The 22,065-nt window shown below is 49.7% G+C and overlaps 1 protein-coding gene across 1 annotated transcript in view; it reads right to left on the bottom strand.

The window, feature by feature from the left end:
* Positions 1 to 7,027: 7,027 nt before the first annotated feature.
* Positions 7,028 to 22,065, bottom strand: part of majin (membrane anchored junction protein) — a 75,405-nt gene continuing 60,367 nt past the window's right edge. The window contains exons 8-10 of the mRNA XM_078428059.1: positions 13,546 to 13,600; positions 10,483 to 10,606; positions 7,028 to 7,803 (exon numbers count right to left, since the gene is read on the bottom strand). Coding sequence (XP_078284185.1) covers positions 7,755 to 7,803; positions 10,483 to 10,606; positions 13,546 to 13,600 — 228 coding nt within the window. The 3' untranslated portion in view covers positions 7,028 to 7,754. The remainder of the gene's footprint in view (positions 7,804 to 10,482; positions 10,607 to 13,545; positions 13,601 to 22,065) is intronic.

Here is a 22,065-nt window from a genome sequence, read left to right as displayed (position 1 = left end):
GATCCCTTTAGCAAAAAGGGCCACATCTAACTCCCTCTTAAATATAGCCAATGAACTGGCCTCAACTACCTTCTGTGGCAGAGAATTCCACAGATTCACCACTCTCTGTGTGAAGAAATGTTTTCTCATCTCGGTCCTAAAAGACTTCTCCCTTATCCTTAAGCTGTGACCCCTGGTTCTGGACTCCCCCAACATCGGGAACAATCTTCCCGCATCTAGCCTCTCCAACCCCTTAAGAATTTTATATGTTTCTATAAGATCCCCCCTCAGTCTTCTAAATTCCAGCGAGTACAAGCCCAGTCTATCTAGTCTTTCCTCATACGTAAGTCCCGCCATCCCAGGGATCAATCTGGTGAACCTTCTCTGTACTCCCTCTAAGGCAAGAACGTCTTTCCTCAGGTTAGGAGACCAAAACTGTACACAATATTCCAGGTGCGGTCTCACCAAGGCCCTGTACAACTGCAGCAGAACCTCCCTGCTCCTAAACTCAAATCCTCTTGCTATGAATGGCAACATACCATTCGCTTTCTTCACTGCCTGCTGCACGTCAGGGGCAACATTTTTACTCAGAGGGTAGTCCGAATCTGGAACGAACTGCCTGGGGAAGCTATAGAAGTTTAGTTTAGAGAGACAGCGCGGAAACAGGCCCTTTCGGCCCACCGGGTCCGCGCCGCCCAGCGATCCCCGCACATTAACACTATCCCACACCCACTAGGGACAATTTGTTTACATTTAACAAGCCAATTACACTTGTACGTCTTTGGAGTGTGGGAGGAAACCGAAGATCTCGGAGAAAACCCACGCAGGTCACGGGGAGAACGTACAAACTCCGTACGGACAGCGCCCGTAGTCGGGATGGAACCCGGGTCTCCGGAGCTGCATTCGCTGTAAGGCAGCAACTCTACCGCTGCGCCACCGTGCCGCCCTTAGTAGTAGATACAATTATGACTTTTAGAAGACATTTGAATGGGTATTTGAACGGGAAGGGTTTATAAGCTTGTGGGACAAATGTAGGCATGGATTTGGTTGGCATGGACATGATGGGCTGAAGGGCCTGTTTCTATGCTGTACAGTTCTATGAAAACTCTATTCAACCTCCCTTCCATCGACTCCATCTACACCTCACGCTGCCTCGGCAAGGCCAGCAGCACAATCAAGGACCAGTCTCACCCCCCGGCCACTCCCTCTTCTCCCCTCTCCCATCGGGGCAAGAGGTACAGAAGTGTGGAAACGCACACCTCCAGATTCAGGGACAGTTTCTTCCCGGCTGTTATCAGGCAACTGAACCATCCTCTCACCAACTACAGAGCAGTCCTGACCTCCCATCTACCTCATTGGAGACCCTCGGATGATCTTTAATCGGACTTTACCTTGCACTAAACATTATTCTCTTTATCCAGTATCTGTGCACTGTAGACGGCTCAATTGTAATCAGTCAGAGAGTTGTGAATCTGTGGAATTCTCTGCCTCAGAAGGCAGTGGAGGCCATTTCTCTGGATGCTTTCAAGAGAGAGCTGGATAGAGCTCTTAAGGATAGCGGAGTGAGGGGGTATGGGGAGAAGGCAGGAACGGGGTACTGATTGAGAATGATCGGCCATGATCACATTGAATGGCGGTGCTGGCTCGAAGGGCCGAAGGGCCGAATGGCCTCCTCCTGCACCTATTGTCTATTGTATAGTCTTTCTGCTGATAGGTTAGCGCGCAAGAAAAAGCTTTTCACTGTACCTCGATGGAAGTGATAATAGACTAAACTAATAAATTTAATCAGTATTTCAATCACCATCAGACTTGTTACATATAACATATAACATATAACAACTACAGCATGGAAACAGGCCTGTCCGGCCCTACCAGTCCACGCCGACCATTCTCCCTGACCTAGTCTCATCTACCTGCACTCAGACCATAACCCTCCAATTCCCTCCTATCCATATACCTATCCAATTTACTCTTAAATAATAAAATCGAGCCAGCCTCCACCACTTCCACCGGAAGCCCATTCCATACAGCCACAACCCTCTGAGTAAAGAAGTTCCCCCTCATGTTACCCCTAAACCTTTGTCCCTCAATTCTGAAGCTATGTCCCCTTGTTGGAATCTTCCCCACTCTCAAAGGGAAAAGCCTACCCACGTCAACTCTGTCCGTCCCTCTCAACATTTTAAAAACCTCTATCAAGTCCCCCCTCAACCTTCTACGCTCCAAAGAATAAAGACCCAACCTGTTCAACCTCTCTCTGTAGCCTAAGTGCTGAAACCCAGGCAACATTCTAGTAAATCTCCTCTGTACCCTCTCCATTTTGTCGACATCCTTCCTATAATTTGGCGACCAGAACTGCACACCATACTCCAGATTCGGCCTCACCAATGCCCTGTACAATTTCAACATTACATCCCAACTTCTATACTCGATGCTCTGATTTATAAAGGCAAGCATACCAAACGCCTTCTTCACCACCCTATCCACATGAGATTCCACCTTCAGGGAACAATGCACAGTTATTCCCAGATCCCTCTGTTCCACTGCATTCCTCAATTCCCTACCATTTACCCTGTACGTCCTATTTTGATTTGTCCTACCAAAATGCAGCACCTCACACTTATCAGCATTAAACTCCATCTGCCATCTTTCAGCCCACCCTTCCAAAAGGCCCAAATCTCTCTGTAGACTTTGAAAATCTACCTCACTATCAACTACGGTGGGACCCAATGATATATCATTGCTTAAAACATTCAAAGATCTTAATTCTTGTGTATGAGAGTCATAGAGTGATACAGTGTGAAACAGGCCCTTCGGCCCAACTTGCCCACACCGGCCAACATGTCCCAGCTACACTAGTCCCACCTGCCTGCGCTTGGTCCATATCCCTCCAAACCCATCCTATCCATGTACCTGTCTAACTGTTTCTTAAACGTTGGGATAGTCCCAGCCTCAACTACCTCCTCCGGCAGCTCGTTCCATACACCCACCACCCTCTGTGTGAAAAAGTTACCCCTCAGATTCCTATTAAATCTTTTCCCCTTCACCTTGAACCTATGTCCTCTGGTCCTTGATTCCCCTACTCTAGGCAAGAGACTCTGTGCCTCTACCCGATCTATTCCTCTCATGATTTTGTACACCTCTATAAGATCACCCCTCATCCTCCTGCGCTCCAAGGAATAGAGACCCAGCCTGCTCAACCTCTCCCTGTAGCTCACACCCTCTAGTCCTGGCAACATCCTCGTAAATCTTCTCTGAACCCTTTCAAGCTTGACAATATATTTGCTGTAACATGGTGCCCAGAAGTATAATTGTACTTATGCCTGTAAAAACAAAATACCCCAGTCCTTGTACGAGTCCCATTGGCATCCTGGTGAGTTTCATTGTCTATAACTCAAGGAAGGAGATGAGGAATTTCTTCAGTCAGAGGGCAGTGAATCTGTGGAATTCTTTGTCACAGAAGGCTGTGGAGGCCAAGTCAGTGGATATTTTTAAGGTCACAAGGAACAGGAGCAGAATTAGGCCATTCAGCCCATCGAGTCTATTCCGCCATTCAATCATGGCTGATCTACATCTCCCTCCCAACCCCATTCTCCTGCCTTCTCCCCCGTAACCTCTGACACCCATACTAATCAAGAATCTATTTATCTCTGCCTTAAATATATCTACTGACTTGTGGCCTCCGCAGCCTTCTGTGGCAAAGAACTCCACAGGTTCACCACCCTCTTGTCTTTGGAGTGTGGGAGGAAACCAGAGCACCCGGAGAAAACCCACGCAGGCCAAGGCGAGAACGTACAAACTCAGCACCCATGGTCAGGATTGATCTGAGGTGAGAGGGGGTTTTGCGCTGTATCTCTAAAACTAAACTAGAGGGCTTAGCTTTAAGGTGAGAGGGGGAAAGTTTAATGGAGATGGGCAGGACAAGTTTTTTTTTTGCACAGAGGGTGGTGGGGGCCAGGGGTGGTGGTGGGGGCAGATACCATAGTGGTGTTTAAGAGGGTTTTGGACAAGCACATGGATATGCAGGGAACGGAGGGATATGGATCATGTGCAGGGAGAGATCAGTTTAAGTTGGCTTCATGTTCGGCACGGACATTGTGGGCCGAAGGGCCTGTTCCCGTGCTGTATTAAACGGTGGAAACTCCACAATGATTACTCCATTCAGGTCGATTGTGGCTGTTTTGGAGACAGCGACGGTTTCTAGGGCAATGGTTTGTTAATCCTGTGCCAATTATTAAGGCTGAAACAGGAACCCAATTATCATTTAAGGTTATTTGCGTTAACAGAATTCCTCAAACTCTTGGACTGATTTGGACGACTTTAGACGAGTTCCTACAGAGAAATGAAGTGAAACTGCCAGAACATAGAACAGTGCGACACAGGAACAGGGCTACATTGCTGCAGATAGTCCCAATTCTCCAGAGTTGCTGCATTGACTTCTCTAACTTCAAGTGAACATTGACTTCTCTAAGAAAATAACTGCAGATGCTGGTACAAATCGATTTATTCACAAAATGCTGGAGTAACTCAGCAGGTCAGGTAGCATCTCGGGAGAGAAGGAATGGGTGACGTTTCGGGTCGAGACCCTTCTTCAGACTGAGGACCCTTCTTCAGACTTTGACTTCTCTAACTTCAAGTGAACATTGACTTCTCTAACTTCAAGTATTGTCAGAGTGAGGCCCAGCGTAAATTGGAGGAACAGCACCTCATATTTCGCTTGGGCAGCTCACACCCCAGCGGTATGAACATTGACTTCTCTAACTTCAAGTAGATCTTGCTTTCCCTCTCTCTCCATCCCACCCCCTTCCCAGTTCTCCCACCAGTCTTACCGTCACCAACTTAATTTTATCTCTATTTGCTTTGTTGTCACCTTCTCCCAGCTAACAGTGATCTATTCTACATTTTCCTTGATCTCCTTGTCCAGTTTTCACACCTTACACTTCCTTATCTACGCACCCCCCTCTCCCCTGACATCAGTCTGAAGAAGGGTCTTGAGCCGAAACGTCCCCCATTCCTTCTCTCGAGATGTTGCCTGACCCGCTGAGTTACTGCAGCACTTTGTGTCTATAACCAGATGTTGCCTGACCCGCTGAGTTACTGCAGCACTTTGTGTCTATAACCAGATGTTGCCTGACCCGCTGAGTTACTGCAGCACTTTGTGTCTATAACCAGATGTTGCCTGACCCGCTGAGTTACTGCAGCACTTTGTGTCTATAACCAGATGTTGCCTGACCCGCTGAGTTACTGCAGCACTTTGTGTCTATAACCAGATGTTGCCTGACCCGCTGAGTTACTGCAGCACTTTGTGTCTATAACCAGAGATGTTGCCTGACCCGCTGAGTTACTGCAGCACTTTGTGTCTATAACCAGATGTTGCCTGACCCGCTGAGTTACTGCAGCACTTTGTGTCTATAACCAGAGATGTTGCCTGACCCGCTGAGTTACCCTAGCACTGAGTTTAGTTTAGAGATACAGCGCGGAAACAGGCCCTTCGGCCCACCGGGCCCGCACCGACCAGCGATCCCCACACACTAACACTACCCTACACACACTAGGGACAATTTACACATACGCCCAGCCAATTACCCCACAAACCTGCACGTCTTTGGAGTGAGGGAGGAAACCGAAGATCTCGGAGAAAACCCACGCAGGTCACGGGGAGAACGTACAAACTCCGTACAGACAGCACCCGTAGTCAGGATCGTAGTTAGGATTGTTAACAGTACGGTTTAACCTGTCCTATCCATGTACCTGTCTAAATGTTTCTTAAACATTGCGATAGTCCCCGCCTCAACTACCTCTGGCAGCTCGTTCCATACACCCACCGACATGTGTGGTGAAAAAGTTGCCCCTCAGGTTCCTATTAAATTTCCCCCCCCTCACCTTAAACCTATGTCCTCTGGTCCTCGATTCCCCACTCTGGGCAAGAGACTCTGTGCGTCTACCCGATCTATTCCTCTCATGATTTTGTACACCTCTATAAGATCACCCCTCATCCTCCTGCGCTCCATGGAATAGAGTCCCAGCCTGCTCAACCTCTCCCTGTAGCTCAGGCCCTCGAGTCCTGGCAACATCCTCGTAAATCTTCTCTGCACACGAGGGTCTCCAATGGGATGGATGGGAGGTCAGGACTGCTCTCTAGTTGTTGGTAGGATGGTTCAGTTGTCTGATAACAGCTGGGCGATCGCTGGTCGCTGGGCTGCCGTATCTCCATAGTCTTACCTGCCTGATCGAGAAGGCATTGCTTCTACCCGATCTATCCCTCCCACGATTTTATACATCCGTAAGATCCTCCAAAGAGTTTTATTCGGCATTCAACAAACGGTACAACTGCGTGCAACTTTAACAGGCAACATCATTCCAAGAGCGGACAGATTCAGCGGAGCGGGGGGAAGTTTCAGAGACGGGCCGGGAATCGTTCCAACGCAAGGCTACATTAGCGAACGTGGACCGAGCGTGCAGCTGGTTCGATTCTTGGCCAAGGCCCTGATGGGAGAGCTACCGCGGACAATGTTAACTTGGGACTTCAGTATTCCTTGGGTCAGACAAGGGGGGGGGGGGGGGGGGCGGGGAAACTAACCAGACTCCTGCCCCACCTCCCATCTCCAGCGTAAAAGCAGGGAGTTAGGTGGGTGGCAGTTAGGGTTGCCAACTGTCCTGTATTAGCCGGCACATCCTGCATTTTGGGCTAAATTGGTTTGCCCTGTACGGGACCGCCCTTGTCCCATATTAGGCCTGGACAGTGCTGTAGGCCCAGACACCGTAGGCCCTGACACCGTAGGCCCTGACACTGTAGGCCCGGACACTGCAGGCCCGGACACTGCAGGTCCGGACTCTGCAGGCCCGGACACTGTAGGCCCGGACACTGTAGGCCCTGACACTGTAGGCCCTGACACTGTAGGCCCTGACACTGTAGGCCCTGACACTGTAGGCCCTGACACTGTAGGCCCTGACACTGTAGGCCCTGACACTGCAGGCCCGGGGACCGCTGTAATCCCGGACAGTGTAGGCCCGGGCGCCGCCTAATGAAGGGTGCGTAGCAACCCTCCTCCCGGCCCGGGCGGCCGCCATTGGCGGAGTGGGAGCACGTGGCCGCTGGCTGGGTGAGGTCACGTGGGGCGCGGGGCGGTGACGTCACCTTGTCCCTTATTTGGGAGCGAGGAAGTTGGCAACCTGAGTGGCAGTAGATGGGTTGTCTTGCAGATGCTATTCCAGGATTGTAAAAGAAATGGTGGGAAGGGGAGGGGGGGTGAAATCAGAGGAGGGCTGGATTAAGTCAGTCCACCTCCTCCCCCCCCCATCCCCCCGATCTCCAGTACTCCCTGGTACAGAGGGAAGAGCACAAACCTCGACCGGCCCACAGATCGAAGACGGTTTGGGGTGGCAGGGGATGGCTGGTTATGTGGGAGTTAGTTCTGGGTTGTAAAGAAAAGGTGGGGAGGAGGGTGGGGGGCACGAATGGAGGACTGGATCAGTCCAACCTCCTCCCCCCGCCCCCCATCTTCCCAACGTCCGCGGCAACATAGAGAGAGAGAATAAACCTCGGGCAAAACTTCTGCCCGGAAAACACTCACGACGACAACATCGAACAGAGACGGGCACAACATCGGCACCATTCCAATTGCAAATCCCATAGCCGCCAGAGATAATCGCAGCAGCTTCCAAACGCGACTGGAATGAAGTGTGACGCAAGGTTCAGCCCAGACCGTCTCAGCGTGGAGATTAATACTTTAAGCCCCCTGGTTTGGTCGCTCCTTTCCCCTCGAGGCGCCAGAGGTTTAGCGTGGTCGCCTTGTGCCAAAAACCAGGGAGAATGGAACAAAGATGCTGCAAAGGAGAACAATCAGCAATTAACAACAGACAATAGGTGCAGGAGGAGGCCATTCGGCCCTTCGAGCCTGTACGCACCGCCATTCAATGTGATCATGGCTGATCATTCTCAATCAGTACCCCGTTCCTGCCCTCTCCCCATACCCCCTCACTCCGCTATCCTTAAGAGCTCTATCCAGCTCTCTCTTGAATGCATTCAGAGAATTGGCCTCCACTGCCTTCTGAGGCAGAGAATTCCACAGATTTACAACTCTCTGACTGAAAAAGTTTTTCCTCATCGTTCTAAATGGCCGACCCCTTATTCTTAAACTGTGGCCCCTGGTTCTGGACTCCCCCAACATTGGGAACATGTTTCCTGCCTCTAACGTGTCCAACCCCTTCAAGATCAGGCACTTTAAACTTCAGAGATACAGACGGGGGGGGAAACAGGCCCTTCAGCCCAACCGGGTCGATGCCCACCAACGATCGCCCCAACAGGACCACCAACAGGATCGGATGTGATCAGGCAACTGAACCATCCCAACAACAACTAGAGAACGATCCTGACCAACTAGAGGTCTGGACCCACCTGATTTTAATTCCCTTCCCATTCCCACATTGACCTTTCTGTCTTGGGCCTCCTCCATTGTCAGAGTGAGGCCAAACGCAAATTGGAGGAACAGCACCTCATATTTCGCTTGGGCAGCTTACACCCCAGCGGTATGAACATTGACTTCTCCAACTTCAGGTAGCCCCAGCATTCCCTCTCTCTCCATCCCTCCCCCACCCAAGTCGCACCAGCTTCTCGTTTTCACCCAGCAAACAGCTAACCCAACAAACGGCACGGTGGCGCAGCGGTAGAGTTGCTGCCTTACAGCGAATGCAGCGCCGGAGACTCAGGTTCGATCCTGACTACGGGCGCCGTCTGTACGGAGTTTGTACGTTCTCCCCGTGACCTGCATGGGTTTTCTCCGAGATCTTCGGTTTCCTCCCACACTCCAAAGACATACAGGTTTGTAGGTTAATTGACTGGGTAAATGTAAAAATTGTCCCTAGTGTGTGTAGGATAGTGTTAATGTGCGGGGATCGCTGGGCGGCACGGACCCGGTGGGCCGAAGGGCCTGTTTCCGCGCTGTATCTCTAAATGTAAATCTAAACAACGGCTTTATCATCGTTACTTTTTTTGCATATCTTACATTTGTTGTTCTTTATCTCTCCACATCACTGTCTATACCTCTCGTTTCCCTTATCCCTAACCAGTTTGAAGAAGGGTCTCGACCCGAAACGTCACCCATTCCTTCTCTCCAGAGATGCTGCCTGTCCCACTGGGTTACTCCAGCTCTTTGTGTCTATCTTCGGTTTAAACCAGCGTCTGCAGGTCAATTCCTACACTCCCATCTACCTCGTTGGAGACCCTCGTGTGCGGAGAAGATTTACGGGGATGTTGCCAGGACTAGAGGGCGGGCACAGTGTTGCAGCTGGTCGAGCTGCTGCCTCACAACGTCAGAGACCCGGGCTGGAATTTAGAAGGATGAGAGGGGATCTTATCAAAACGTATAAAATTATTAAGGGGTTGGACACGTTAGAGGCAGGAAACATGTTCCCAATGTTGGGGGAGTCCAGAACCAGGGGCCACAGTTTAAGAATAAGGGGTCGGCCATTTAGAACTGAGATGAGGAAGAACTTTTTCAGTCAGAGAGTTGTGAATCTGTGGAATTCTCTGCCTCAGAAGGCAGTGGAGGCCAATTCTCTGATTGCATTCAAGAGAGAGCTAGATAGAGCTCTTAAGGATAGCGGAGTCAGGGGGTATGGGGAGAAGGCAGGAACGGGGTACTGATTGTGGATGATCAGCCATGATCACATTGAATGGTGGTGCTGGCTCGAAGGGCCGAATGGCCTCCTCCTGCACCTATTGTCTATTGTCTATCATTGGAGACCCTGGCACTATCATTAATCGGACATTATCTTACACTGATCGTTATTCCCTGCATCCCGTATCTGTCCACTCTGGACAGCACGATTGGAATCATGTATCGTCTTCCGTACGTTTCAATGAGGTCCCCCCTCATCCTTCTAAACTCCAGCGAGTACAGGCCCAGTGCTGACAAACGCTCATCATATGTTAACCCACTCATTCCTGGGATCGTTCTCCTAAACGTCTCGTTCTTGTAAATCGATGGTCGGTGTGGACACGGTGGGCCGAGGGGCCTGTTTGTTTCCATGCTGTATCTTTCAATCAATCAATTAATAGACTTGTATACGCTGGAATTTAGAAGGATGAGAGGGGATCTTATCGAAACATTTTAGATTATTAAGGGGTTGGACACGTTAGAGGCAGGAAACGTGTTCCCAATGTTGGGGGAGTCCAGAACAAGGGGCCACACAGTTTAAGAATAAGGGGTCGGCCATTTTGAACTGAGATGAGGAAAAACTTTTTCAGTCAGAGAGTTGTGAATCTGTGGAATTCTCTGCCTCAGAAGGCAGTGGAGGCTAATTCTCTGAATGCATTCAAGAGAGAGCTAGATAGAGCTCTTAAGGATAGCGGAGTCAGGGGAGAAGGCAGGAACGGGGTACTGATTGAGAATGATCAGCCATGATCACATTGAATGGCGGTGCTGGCTCGAAGGGCCGAGTGGCCTCCTCCTGCACCCATTGTCTATAATAAATCAATCACAAGAACACAATCAATGGCCAAACCTGCTGAGGAAGCTGAAGATTCCTCCTCCTGCTGCCTCTGGTGAGCCGGGGCTGTGGCGATGATGGTCAGATTGCTCCTTCACACCTTCACGGCGGGAAAGGGCATCTCGGTTGGTCATCTTGCCTTGTGGGAAAAAGAAAGAAAGATGCTGGAATAGTGGAACTGGGCGTCACGGAGGTGCAGCACTAGAGTTGCTAATTCACAGTGCCAGTGCCCCGGGTTCCATCCCAACTACTGTCTGTACGGAGTTTGTACGTTATAGAGTCATAGAGTCCTACAGCACAGAAAGAGGCCCTTCGGCCCATCGTGTCCGTGCCGCCCGTTACCAAACGCAGTCTAATTTAAATCCCATTTTCCCACATTTGGACCGTAGCTCTGAATGTTGTAGCATTTCAAGTGCCCATCCTAAATGCCTCTTAAACGTTGTGAGTGTTCCCGCCTCCACCACCACCCCAGGCAGTGAGTTCCAGACTCCAACCACCCTCTGGGTGAAAAAGTTCTTTCTCACATCACCCCGAAACCTCCCTCCCCTTACCCTGTATCTATGTCCCCTCGTTGTTGAACCTTCCACCAGTGGAAGAAGTTCCCCGCCATCTACCTTATCTATGCCCCTCATGATCTTGTACACCTCGATCATGTCCCCTCTCAACCTTCTCTGCTCCAGGGAAAACAACCCCAGTCTGCCCAGTCTCCCCTCATAGCCGAGGCCCTTCATCCCTGGCAGCATCCTGGTGAATCTCCTCTGCACCCTCTCCAAAGCTATCACATCCTTTCTATAATGTGGTGACCAGAACTGTACACAATACTCCAGCTGTGGCCTCACCAGTGTTCTGTACAATTCCATCATTACCCCCCTACTTTTATATTCGATGCCCCGGCTAATGAAGGCCAGTAACCCATATGCCTTTTTAACCACCCTGTCCACCTGTCCTGCTGCCTTCAAGGACTTGTGTACCTGTACTCCAAGGTCCCTCTGTACCCCTGTCTTACCTAGGGTCCTTCCATTCATGGTGTACTCCCTCTACCAAGTTATTTCTGCCAAAGTGCATCACCTCGCACTTTTCAGGATTAAATTCCATCTGCCACTGCTCCGCCCATCTGACCATCTCATCTATATCTATATCACGTTCTCCCCGTGACCTGCGTGGGTTTTCTCCGTGATCATTGGTTTCCTCCCGCACTCCACAGACGTACAGGTTTGCAGGTGAATTGGCTCGGTGTAAATGTACAAATTGTCCCCAGTGTGTGTAGGGTAGTGTTAGTGTGTGGGGATCGACGGTCGGTGCGGACTCGATGGGCCGAAGGGCCTGTTTCCGCGCTGCATCTTTAAACACTACAGTTCAATGACGACTGGTTTGCTCGGGTGAGGACTGGTAGATGATTTTATGCACTAACACAACAGTGTGGAAAGCTTTAAACTAAGATAAATTTGTGGCACGGTGGTAGAGTTCGTCCTGCCTCACAGTGCCAGAGACCCGGGTTCGATCCTGACTACAGGTGCTGTCTGTACGGAGTTTGTACGTTCTCCCCGTGACCTGCGTGGGTTTTCTCCGGGCGCTCCGGTTTCCTCCCACACTCCAAAGACGTGCAGGTTTGGACGTTCTCTCTGAGACTGCGTGGGTTTCTTCCAGGTGTTCATATGTTATAGGAGCAAAATTGGGCCATTCTGCCCATCAGGTCTACTCTGCCATTCAATCACGGCTGATCTGTCTCTCCCTCTCAACCCCATTCTCCTGCCTTCTCCCCATAACCCCTGACACTCGCACTGATCAAGAATCTGTCAAACTCAGTCTTAGAAATACCCACTGACTTGGCCTCTTCAGCCGCCTGTGGCATTGAATTACACAGATTCATCATCCTCTGACTGAATAAATTCCTCCTCGTCTCCTTTTTAAAGGAACGTCCTTTAATTCTGAGGCTGTGCCCTCTGGTCCTAGACTCTCCCACTAGTGGAAACATCCTCTCCACATCCACTCTATCCAGGCCGCTCACTATTCGGCAAGTTTCAATGAGGTCCCCTCTCATCCTTCTAAAGCTCCAACCGGGTACTCCAGTTTCCTCCCACACTCCAAAAACGCGCAGGTTTGTAGGTTAACTGGCCCTCTGCGAATTGTTCCTTGTGGGTAGTATTAGAACAAGTGTATGGGGTGATCGCTGGTCGGCACAGACTCCATGGGCCGAAGGGCCTGTTTCCGCACTGTATCTCTAAACTAAACTAACACTAAGCTACATATAATAAGGCTCCAAAACTATCGTGTTTGGTACATAAGTGGAAGCATCCTCTCCACATCCACTCTATCCAGGCAGCTCACTATTCGGTACGTTTCAATGAGGTCATGAGTGATAGGAGTAGAATTAGGCCATTCGGCCCATCAAGTCTACTCCGCCATTCAATCATGGCTGATCTTTCTCTCCCTCCTAACCCCATTCTCCTGCCTTCTCCCCATAACCCCTGACACCCGCACTAATCAAGAATCTGTCTATCTCTGCCTTAAATATATCCACTGACTTGTGGCCTCCACAGCCATCTGTGGCAAAGAATCCCACAGATTCACTACCGTGTGATTAAAGAAATTCCTCCTCATCTCCTTCCTAAAAGAACGTCCTTTAATTCTGAGGCCAGACTCTCCCACTAGAGGAAACATCCTCTCCACATCCACTCTATCCAGGCCGTTCACTATTCTGTACGTTTCAATGAGGACCCCCCTCATCCTTCTAAACTCCAGCGAGTACAGGCCCAGTGCCCACAAACGCTCATCATAGGTTAACACACTCATTCCTGGGATCGTTCTTGTAAAGAAGGGTCTCGATCCGAAACGTCACCCATTCCTTCTCTCCAGAGATGCTGCCTGTCCCGTTGAATTTACTGCAGCTTTTTGTGTCTATCTTCGGTTTAAACCAGCACCTACACATCATTCTTGTAAACCTCCTCTGGATCCTCTCTCCAGAGCCAGCACATCCTTCCTCAGATATGGTGCCTAAAATTGCTCACAATACTCCAAACAGGTCCATTGTACATCGGACTCAGAGGACCAGGGACAGTGTATAATAATCAGAATCACCTGCGGTATGCAGCCTGCCACCTGCTTTGTCAACTTGGGCACTCTTTCTCTCTTTCTGTACATGAAATAAAACATTCTAAACGTTAATTCGTCATTACACTGCAACGGCGGAAAAGGACAATCCTTTTGCATGTCAAGTTTATTTGTACAGCACATTTAAAAACAACCCACTTTGACCAAAGTGCTGTACATCAGTTCAGGTACTAAGAAACGAACATACAATGGCACACAAACATAACAGCACATACATAAACAGTTCACAGCGCCCCCTCAGAGGGCCTCAAACGCTAGGGAGTAGAAATAGGTTTTGAGCCTGGACTTAAAGGAGTGGATGGAGGGGGCAGTTCTGATGGGGAGAGGGATGCTGTTCCACAGTCTAGGAGCTGCAACTGCAAAAACGCGGTCACCCCTGAGCTTAAGCCTAGACCGCGGGATAGTCAGTAGCCCCAAGTCGTCCGACCTGAGGGGCCTGGAGATAGAGTGGTGGGTTAGAAGGTTTTTGATATGGGGGGGGCAAGCCCGTTTAGGGCTTTGTATGGTTCTCCGACATTGAGCAGAGGGATCTAGGAGCGCAGGTACATAGTTCATCGAAAGTGGCGTCACAGGTAGATAGGGAGTGTTGTAGAGCAGAGGGATCTAGGAGCGCAGGTACACAGGTACACAGTTTGTTGAAAATGGCTTCACAGGTAGATAGGGAGTGTTGTAGAGCAGAGAGATCTAGGAGCGCAGGTACATAGTTCGTCGAAAGTGGCGTCGCAGGTAGATAGGGAGTGTTGTAGAGCAGAGGGATCTAGGAGCGCAGGTACATCGTTAATTGAAAGTGGCGTCACAGGTAGACAGGGAGTGTTGTAGAGCAGAGGGATCTAGGAGTGCAGGTACATAGTTAATTGAAAGTGGCATCATGAGGTGGTCAAAAAGTCTTTTGGCACATTGGCCTTCATCAGTCAGAGTTTTGAGTATAGAAATTGGGAGGTCATGTTGCAGTTGTATAAGAGAGCTGCATTTAGAGTAATGTGTTCAGTTCTGAGCACCATGTCATAGTAAAGATGTTGTCAAGCTTGAAAGGGTGCAGAGAAGATTTATGAGGATGTTGCCAGGACTCGATGGCCTGAGCTACAGGGAGAGGTTGAGCAGGCTGGGTCTCTATTCCATGAAGCGCAGGAGGTTGAGACGGTGTATAAGATCATGAGAGGAATAGATTGGGTAGAGTCTCTTGCCCAAAGGAGGGAAATCGAGAACCAGTGGATATAGGTTTTAGGGTGAGAGAGGAAAGATTTAATAGGAATCTGAGGGGTAACTTTTTCACACGGTGGGTGTATGGAACGAGCTGCCGGAGGAGGTAGTTGAGGCAGGTACTATCGCAACGTTTAAGAGACAATTAGACAGGTACATGGATAGGACAGGTTTGGAGGGATATGGGCCAAACGCAGGCTGGTGGGACTAGTGTAGGTGGGACTTTGGCCGGTGTGGGCAAGTTGGGCCTTTTTTAACTGTAGGATGGGTCCCTGGCGCCGTGAGGCAGCAACTCTACCGCTGCGCCACCGGGAGGTCGATGGCTGGCGTGGACCCGGTGGGCCGAAGGGCCTGTTTTCATGCTGTATCTCTAAAACTAAACTAGCATCTGTGGCTAGAAACATAGAAAAATAGATGCAACAGGCCATTCGGCCCTTCGAGCCAGCACCGCCATTCAATGTGATCATGGCTGATCATCCTAAATCAGTACCCCGTTCCTGCTTTCTCCCCATATCCCTTGATCCCGTTAGCCCTAAGCACTAAGGCTCCTTGTTTCTACATAACTACTTAGCAAAGAGGTCCTTCTGCAGTTGTACAGGGCCCTAGTGAGACCGCACCTGGAGTACTGTGTGCAGTTGTACAGGGCCCTAGTGAGACCGCACCTGGAGTACTGTGTGCAGTTGTACAGGGCCCTAGTGAGACCGCACCTGGAGTACTGTGAGCAGTTGTACAGGGCCCTAGTGAGACCGCACCTGGAGTACTGTGCGCAGTTGTACAGGGCCCTAGTGAGACCGCACCTGGAGTACTGTGTGCAGTTGTACAGGGCCCTAGTGAGACCGCACCTGGAGTACTGTGTGCAGTTGTACAGGGCCCTAGTGAGACCGCACCTGGAGTACTGGGTGCAGTTGTACTGGGCCCTAGTGAGACCGCACCCGGAGTACTGTGTGCAGTTGTACAGGGCCCTAGTGAGACCACACCTGCAGTACTGTGTGCAGTTGTACAGGGCCCTAGTGAGACCGCACCTGGAGTACTGTGTGCAGTTTTGGTCTCCAAATTTGAGGAAGGATATTCTTGCTATTGAGGGCGTGCAGCGTAGATTTACTAGATTTACTAATTCCCGGAATGGCGGGACTGTCATATGTTGAAAGACTGGATCAACTAGGCTTGTACACACTGGAATTTGGAAGGATGAGAGGAGATCTTATCGAAACGTATAAGATTATTAAGGGGTTGGACACGTTAGAGGCAGGAATCATGTTCCCAATGTTGGGGGAGTCCAGAACAAGGGGCCACAGTTTAAGAATAAGGTGTAGGCCATTTAGAACTGAGATGAGGAAAAAAAAATTCAGTCAGAGAGTTGTAAATCTGTGGAATTCTCTGCCTCAGAAGGCAGTGGAGGCCAATTCTCTGAATGCATTCAAGAGAGAGCTAGATAGAGCTCTTAAGGATGGCGGAGTCAGGGGGTATGGGGAGAAGGCAGGAACAGGGTACTGATTGAGAATGATCAGCCATGATCACATTGAATGGCGGTGCTGGCTCGAAGGGCCGAATGGCCTCCTCCTGCACCTATTGTCTATTGTCTATTGAATGGTGGTGCTGGCTTGAAGGGCTGAATGGCCTCCTCCTGCACCTATTGTCTATTATCCTAAAGTGCCTTCTCGGTTGAGGTTAAAGGGGAAAGATTTAATTGGGACCTGAGGGTCATCTTTCTCACGCAGAGGGTGGTGAGCAAATAGAACCATCTGGCAGAGGAGGTAGTTGTGGCAGAGAATTCCACAAATTCATAACTCTCTGGGTGAAAACGTTTTTTTTCTCATCTCAGTTTTAAACAAAGATACCAGAGGAACAAGATGGACCACTCCGTTGAAATCGCCTATACTGAAGTGTAGTACGCAAAGGAGCCATTTTAGTAAGCACAACCCGCCGTTCGCTCTGCCTCTCGCAGTGTAATCAGTATTGTGGGGGAACAGTATGTGTGATGACACCATTAAAATGCAGAATATATCTCATCTATCAACTCATGTTTTTGTTATTTTTATTTTTAAATGTTTCTGCAAGTTTCTGCCTACTAAAATGGCGCCGTGACGTACTACGGTTTTTAGGGTCGAGTGGTCTATCTTGTTCCTCTAGTATCTTTGGTATTAAATGGTAAGTTTTTTTTCACACAGAGAGTGGTGAATCTGTGGAATTCTCTGCCACAGAAGGTAGTTGAGGCCAGTTCATTGGCTATATTTAAGAGGGAGTTAGATGTGGCCCTTGTGGCTAAAGGGGTCAGGGGGTATGGAGAGAAGGCAGGTACGGGATACTGAGTTGGATGATCAGCCATGGGGCCCATCAGGCTCGAAGGGCCGAATGGCCTACTCCTGCACTATTTTCTATGTTTCTATGTTTCTAAATGGCCGCCCCTTTATTCTTAGACTGTGGCCCCTGGTTCTGGACTCCCCCCGACATTGGGAACATGTTTCCTGCATCCGGACCTTTCACCGTCCGGCGCGGCCTGGAACGTGGCAACTTCAACAGCCTGACCGCGGGAGAAGACGGCAGGGGAAGAGAAATGACATTCTGGCCTTCCATCACAGTGAGGAGGTGACTGGAGGAGACTCACTGTGATCGATGTTTCTTTTTGTTTGTTTTGTGTTGGTTTTGTGTGTGTGAAATTGTTTATTTTTATTGCTCTATTGCTGGACTGTGGGCGAGCTTTCATTTCACTGCACGTCTTGTATGTGTATGTGACAAATAAACTTGACTTGACTTGAGCTTGTCCAGTCCTTTTATAATTTTATAGTGGCTGCCGGAGCACCCGGAGGGAACTCAAGCAGGATACAGGGAGAACGTGCAAACTCAACGCAGACAACATCGGGGACCTGGGGTGGAGAGTGTTGCATAAGGCTATAGCCTGTAACAGGTACTTGAGCCGGTTCACGGTCTCGTCTGCCGCCTGTCACTTCTGCGGTGAGGAGGAGACCGTGTACCGTTTGTATACAGAGTGCGTGAGGTTACAGCCCCTGTTCCAGTATCTGAAGGGGCTGCTCCTCAAGTTCTGGCTTAGTATGTTTGTATGTTTGTATGTTTTTCTTTGGAATAAAACTTTTATATTTAAACATTTATTTTATTTAAATGGTCAGGATCAAACCTGGGTCTCTGGCGCTGTGAGGTTAGAGCTCCATCTTTCCTACATCTGTGCCCCACATCTACTTGAATAAAGGACATAAACACAAATGTCTTTTCAACCCGAGTTTCTTGACACATCTGCAAATGACGTGGCTTTAGCAGCACAAAGACAAATCACAACATGGGCTGTTTTCGAGGAACAGGACCCCATCGTGGCACGAGAGGCAGGGCACATTGTCGCAGCTGGTCGAGCTGCTGCCTCACAACGTCAGAGACCCGGGCTGGAGTTTAGACGGATGAGAGGGGATCTCATCGAAACGTATAAGATTATTAAGAGGTTGGACACGTTAGAGGCAGGAAACATGTTCCCAATGTTGGGGGAGTCCAGAACCAGGGACCACACAGTTTAAGAATAAGGGGTCGGCCATTTAGAACGGAGACGAGGAAAAACTTTTTCAGTCAGAGTTGTGAATCTGTGGAATTCTCTGCCTCAGAAGGCAGTGGAGGCCAATTCACCTGCACCTCCTCCAATCTCATCTATTGTATCCGCTGCTCCAGATGTCAACTTCTTTACATCGGCGAAACCAAAGAGAGAGAGAGAGCTGGATAGAGCTCTTAAGGATAGCGGAGTCAGGGGGTATGGGGAGAAGGCAGGAACGGGGTACTGATTGTGGATGATCAGCCATGATCACATTGAATGGCGGTGCTGGCTCGAAGGGCCGAATGACCTCCTCCTGCACCTATTGTCTATTGTTTATTGGTCTCGGGTGCTGTCTGTGTGGGGTTTGTACGTGCTCTCTGTTACTGTGTGGGTTTCCTCCCACATCCCAAAGACGTGCGGGTTTGTCTGGTTAACTGGACATCAGTAAATTGCCCCTAGTGTCATAGAGTGACACAGTGTGGAAACAGGCCCTCTGGCCCACCCTGCCCACACTGACCAACATGCCCCACCTACACTAGTCCCACTTGCCTGCGTTTGGCCCATATCCCTCTAAACCTGTCCTATCTATGTACCTGTGTAACTGCTTATTAAACATCGCGATAGTCCTTGCCTCAACTGGTTCCATACACCCACCACTCTCTGCGTGAAAAGTTACCCCTCAGCTTCCTATCAAATCTTTCCCCCTTCACCTTAAACCTATGTCCTCTAGTTTTCAATTCCCCTCCGCTGAACAAGAGACTCTGTGCGTCTACCCGATCTATTCCCCTCATGATTGTGTACACCTCTATAAGATCACCCCGCACCCTCCTGCGCTCCAAGGAATAGTGTCCTAGTCCTAGTGTGTAGGGAGTGGATGAGAAAGTGGGATAACATAGAACTAGTGTGAACGGGTGATCGATGGTCAGCGTTAGGGTTGCCAACTTCCTCACTCCCAAATACGGGACAAGGTGACATCACCGCCCCGCGCCCCACGCGACCTCACCCAGCCAGCGGCCACGTGCTCCCGCTCCACCAATGGCGGCCGCCCAGGCCGGGAGGCGGGTTCCCACGCAACCTCTACATCCCGGCGCCCGGGCCTACACTGTCCAGAGGTAGACACAAAATGTTGGAGTACCCCCGTTGAGTTACTCCAGCATTTTGTGTCTACCTTCGATTTTAATCTGCAGTTTGTTTCCGACTACACTGTCCAGACCTACAGCAGAGGTCCGGAGGCCCGGGCGCCGCCTAACGGAGGTTGCTATGCAACCTGCCCCCCCTGGCCCGGGCGGCCGCCATTGGTGGAGTGGGAGCACGTGGCCGCTGGCTGGGTGAGGTCACGTGGGGGGCGGTGACGTCACCCTTTGTCCCTTAATTGGGAGTGAGGAAGTTGGCAACCCTACTAATACGGGACAAGGGCGGTCCCGTACGGGACAAACCAAAATACAGGATGTCCCGGCTAATACGGGACAGTTGGCAATCCTAGTCGGTGTGGGCTCGATGGGCCGAAGGGCCTGTTTCCAGCCTGTGTCTCTAAACTATATTGTACAGAGGAACAGAGTGACCTTGTTGTACCGTCCCATGTACACCTGAAGGTGGCAGCATAGGTACGACAATAGTGCCGTGATCGCTAGACTCCTGAGTCAAAAACCAAGTGCTGGAGAGATAACGGGTCAGGCAGCATCTGCAGAGGGAAATGAACAAGCGACCTTTCGCCAAGACACGCTGATACGAAGATACTTGATTTCATTAGCTGGCAAAAATAATACAAGAGCTGGATTGTATGTAGATAGTGGGTAAGGCAAAGCAGCGCCTTTACCACCTTAGACAGCTGAGGAAATTCAGAGTGTCTCTGAGGATCCTTCATTGCTTCTACTCTGGGGCTGTAGAGAGCATCCTGTCCGGCAACATTACAGTCTGGTTTGGGAACAGCTCTGCCCAGGACAGGAAGGCCCTGCGGAGAGTAGTGTGTTCGGCTGAACGCACCATGGGAACTACACTCATCCCCCTGCAGGACCTATACATCAGGAGGTGCAGATCCAGAGCTAGCAACATTATGGGGGACCCCTACCACCCCAGCAACGGACTGTTCCAGATGCTACGGTCAGGCAAACGCCTCCGCTGTCACGCTGTGAAAACGGAGAGGATGAGACGGAGTTTCTTCCCACAGGCCATCAGGACTGTTAACTTCTATAACTCCAGGGACTAAATTTTGTCTTCTCTGTATTAACTTAAATTTATATGCTGTAACTGTAATTATTATTTTTTGCACAATCCGCAGGCATTGCCACTTTCATTTCACTGCACATCGTGTATGTGTATGTGACAAATAAACTTGACTTGACTTGACACAAAACGCTGGAGTAACTCAGCGGGACAGGCATCATCTCTGGAGAGAAGGAATGGGTGACGTTTCGGGTTGAGAACCTTCTTCAGACTCGACCCGAAACGTCACCCTTTCCTTCTCTCCAGAGATGCTGCCCGTCCCGGTGAGTTACTCCAGCTTCTTGTGTCCGTCGTCGGTTTAAACCAGCATCTGCAGTTCCTTCTTACACAATATAAAACATTGCACAGTCTTGCAGTTTTGGTCACACTGCTCTAGAAAAGGTGTTGAATGCTGGGAAAGGGTGCAGAGATTTCCGAGGATGTTCGCCTGGACTCGAGGGCCTGTGCTATAGGGGGAGGTTGGGCAGGCTAGGACTCTATTCCCTGAAGCGCAGGAGGATGAGGAATGAAGTTGTACAGTGTCTAAGATCATGTGGTGAATGCACAGACTCTTGCCCAGAGTAGGGGAATCGAGAACCAGAGGACATAGGTTTAGGGTGAGGGGATGAAAGACTTAATAGGAACCTGAGGGGAAACATTTCATTCAGAGGGTGGTGGGTGTATGGAACAAGCTGCCACAGGAGGTAGTTGAGGCAGGGACTATAAAACTATAAAAGGACAAGCTAGATGCTTTTTTTTTCACACAGAGAGTGGTGAATCTGTGGAATTCTATGCCACTCCAAAGACGTACAGGTATGTAGGTTAATTGGCTGGGTAAATGTAAAAATTGTCCTTAGTGGGTGTAGGATAGTGTTAATGTACGGGGATCGCTGGGCGGCACGGACTTGGTGGGCCGAAAAGGCCTGTTTCCGGCTGTATATATATGATATGATATGATATGAGAAGGTAGTTGAGGCCAGTTCATTGGCTATATTTAAGAGGGAGTTAGATGTGGCTAAAGGGATCAGGGGGTATGGAGAGAAGGCAGGTACAGGATACTGAGTTGGATGATCAGCCATGATCATATTGAATGGCGGTGCAGGCTCGAAGGGCCGAATGGCCTACTCCTGCACCTATTTTCTATGTTTCTATGTTTCTATGCAGGAAAAATGTTCCCAATGTTGGGGGAGTCCAGAACCAGGGGCCACAATCTAAGAACAAAGGGGAGGCCATTTAAAACTGAGATGAGAAAAAACTGTTTCACCCAGAGTAGTGAATTTGTGGAATTCTCTGCCACAGGAGGCCTGTTCACTGAATGAATTTAATAGCTGGATAGAGCTCTAGGGGCTAGTGGAATCAAGGGATATGGGGAGAAGGCAGGCACGGGTTACTGATTGTGGACAATCAGCCGTGATCACAATGAATGGCGGTGCTGGCTCGAAGGGTCAAACGGCCTCCTCCTGCACCTATTTTCTATGTTTTTTTTTAATAACAACATTTAAAACACATTTGAACAGGTACATGGAAAGGGAAAGGTGAGGGGGCAAAGTTTA

Source organism: Rhinoraja longicauda, chromosome 34 (genome assembly GCF_053455715.1).
Source record: "Rhinoraja longicauda isolate Sanriku21f chromosome 34, sRhiLon1.1, whole genome shotgun sequence".
NCBI lineage: Eukaryota > Metazoa > Chordata > Chondrichthyes > Rajiformes > Arhynchobatidae > Rhinoraja > Rhinoraja longicauda.
Note: the sequence above shows the minus strand (reverse complement) of the source record. Positions and strands in the feature narration are given on the sequence as shown.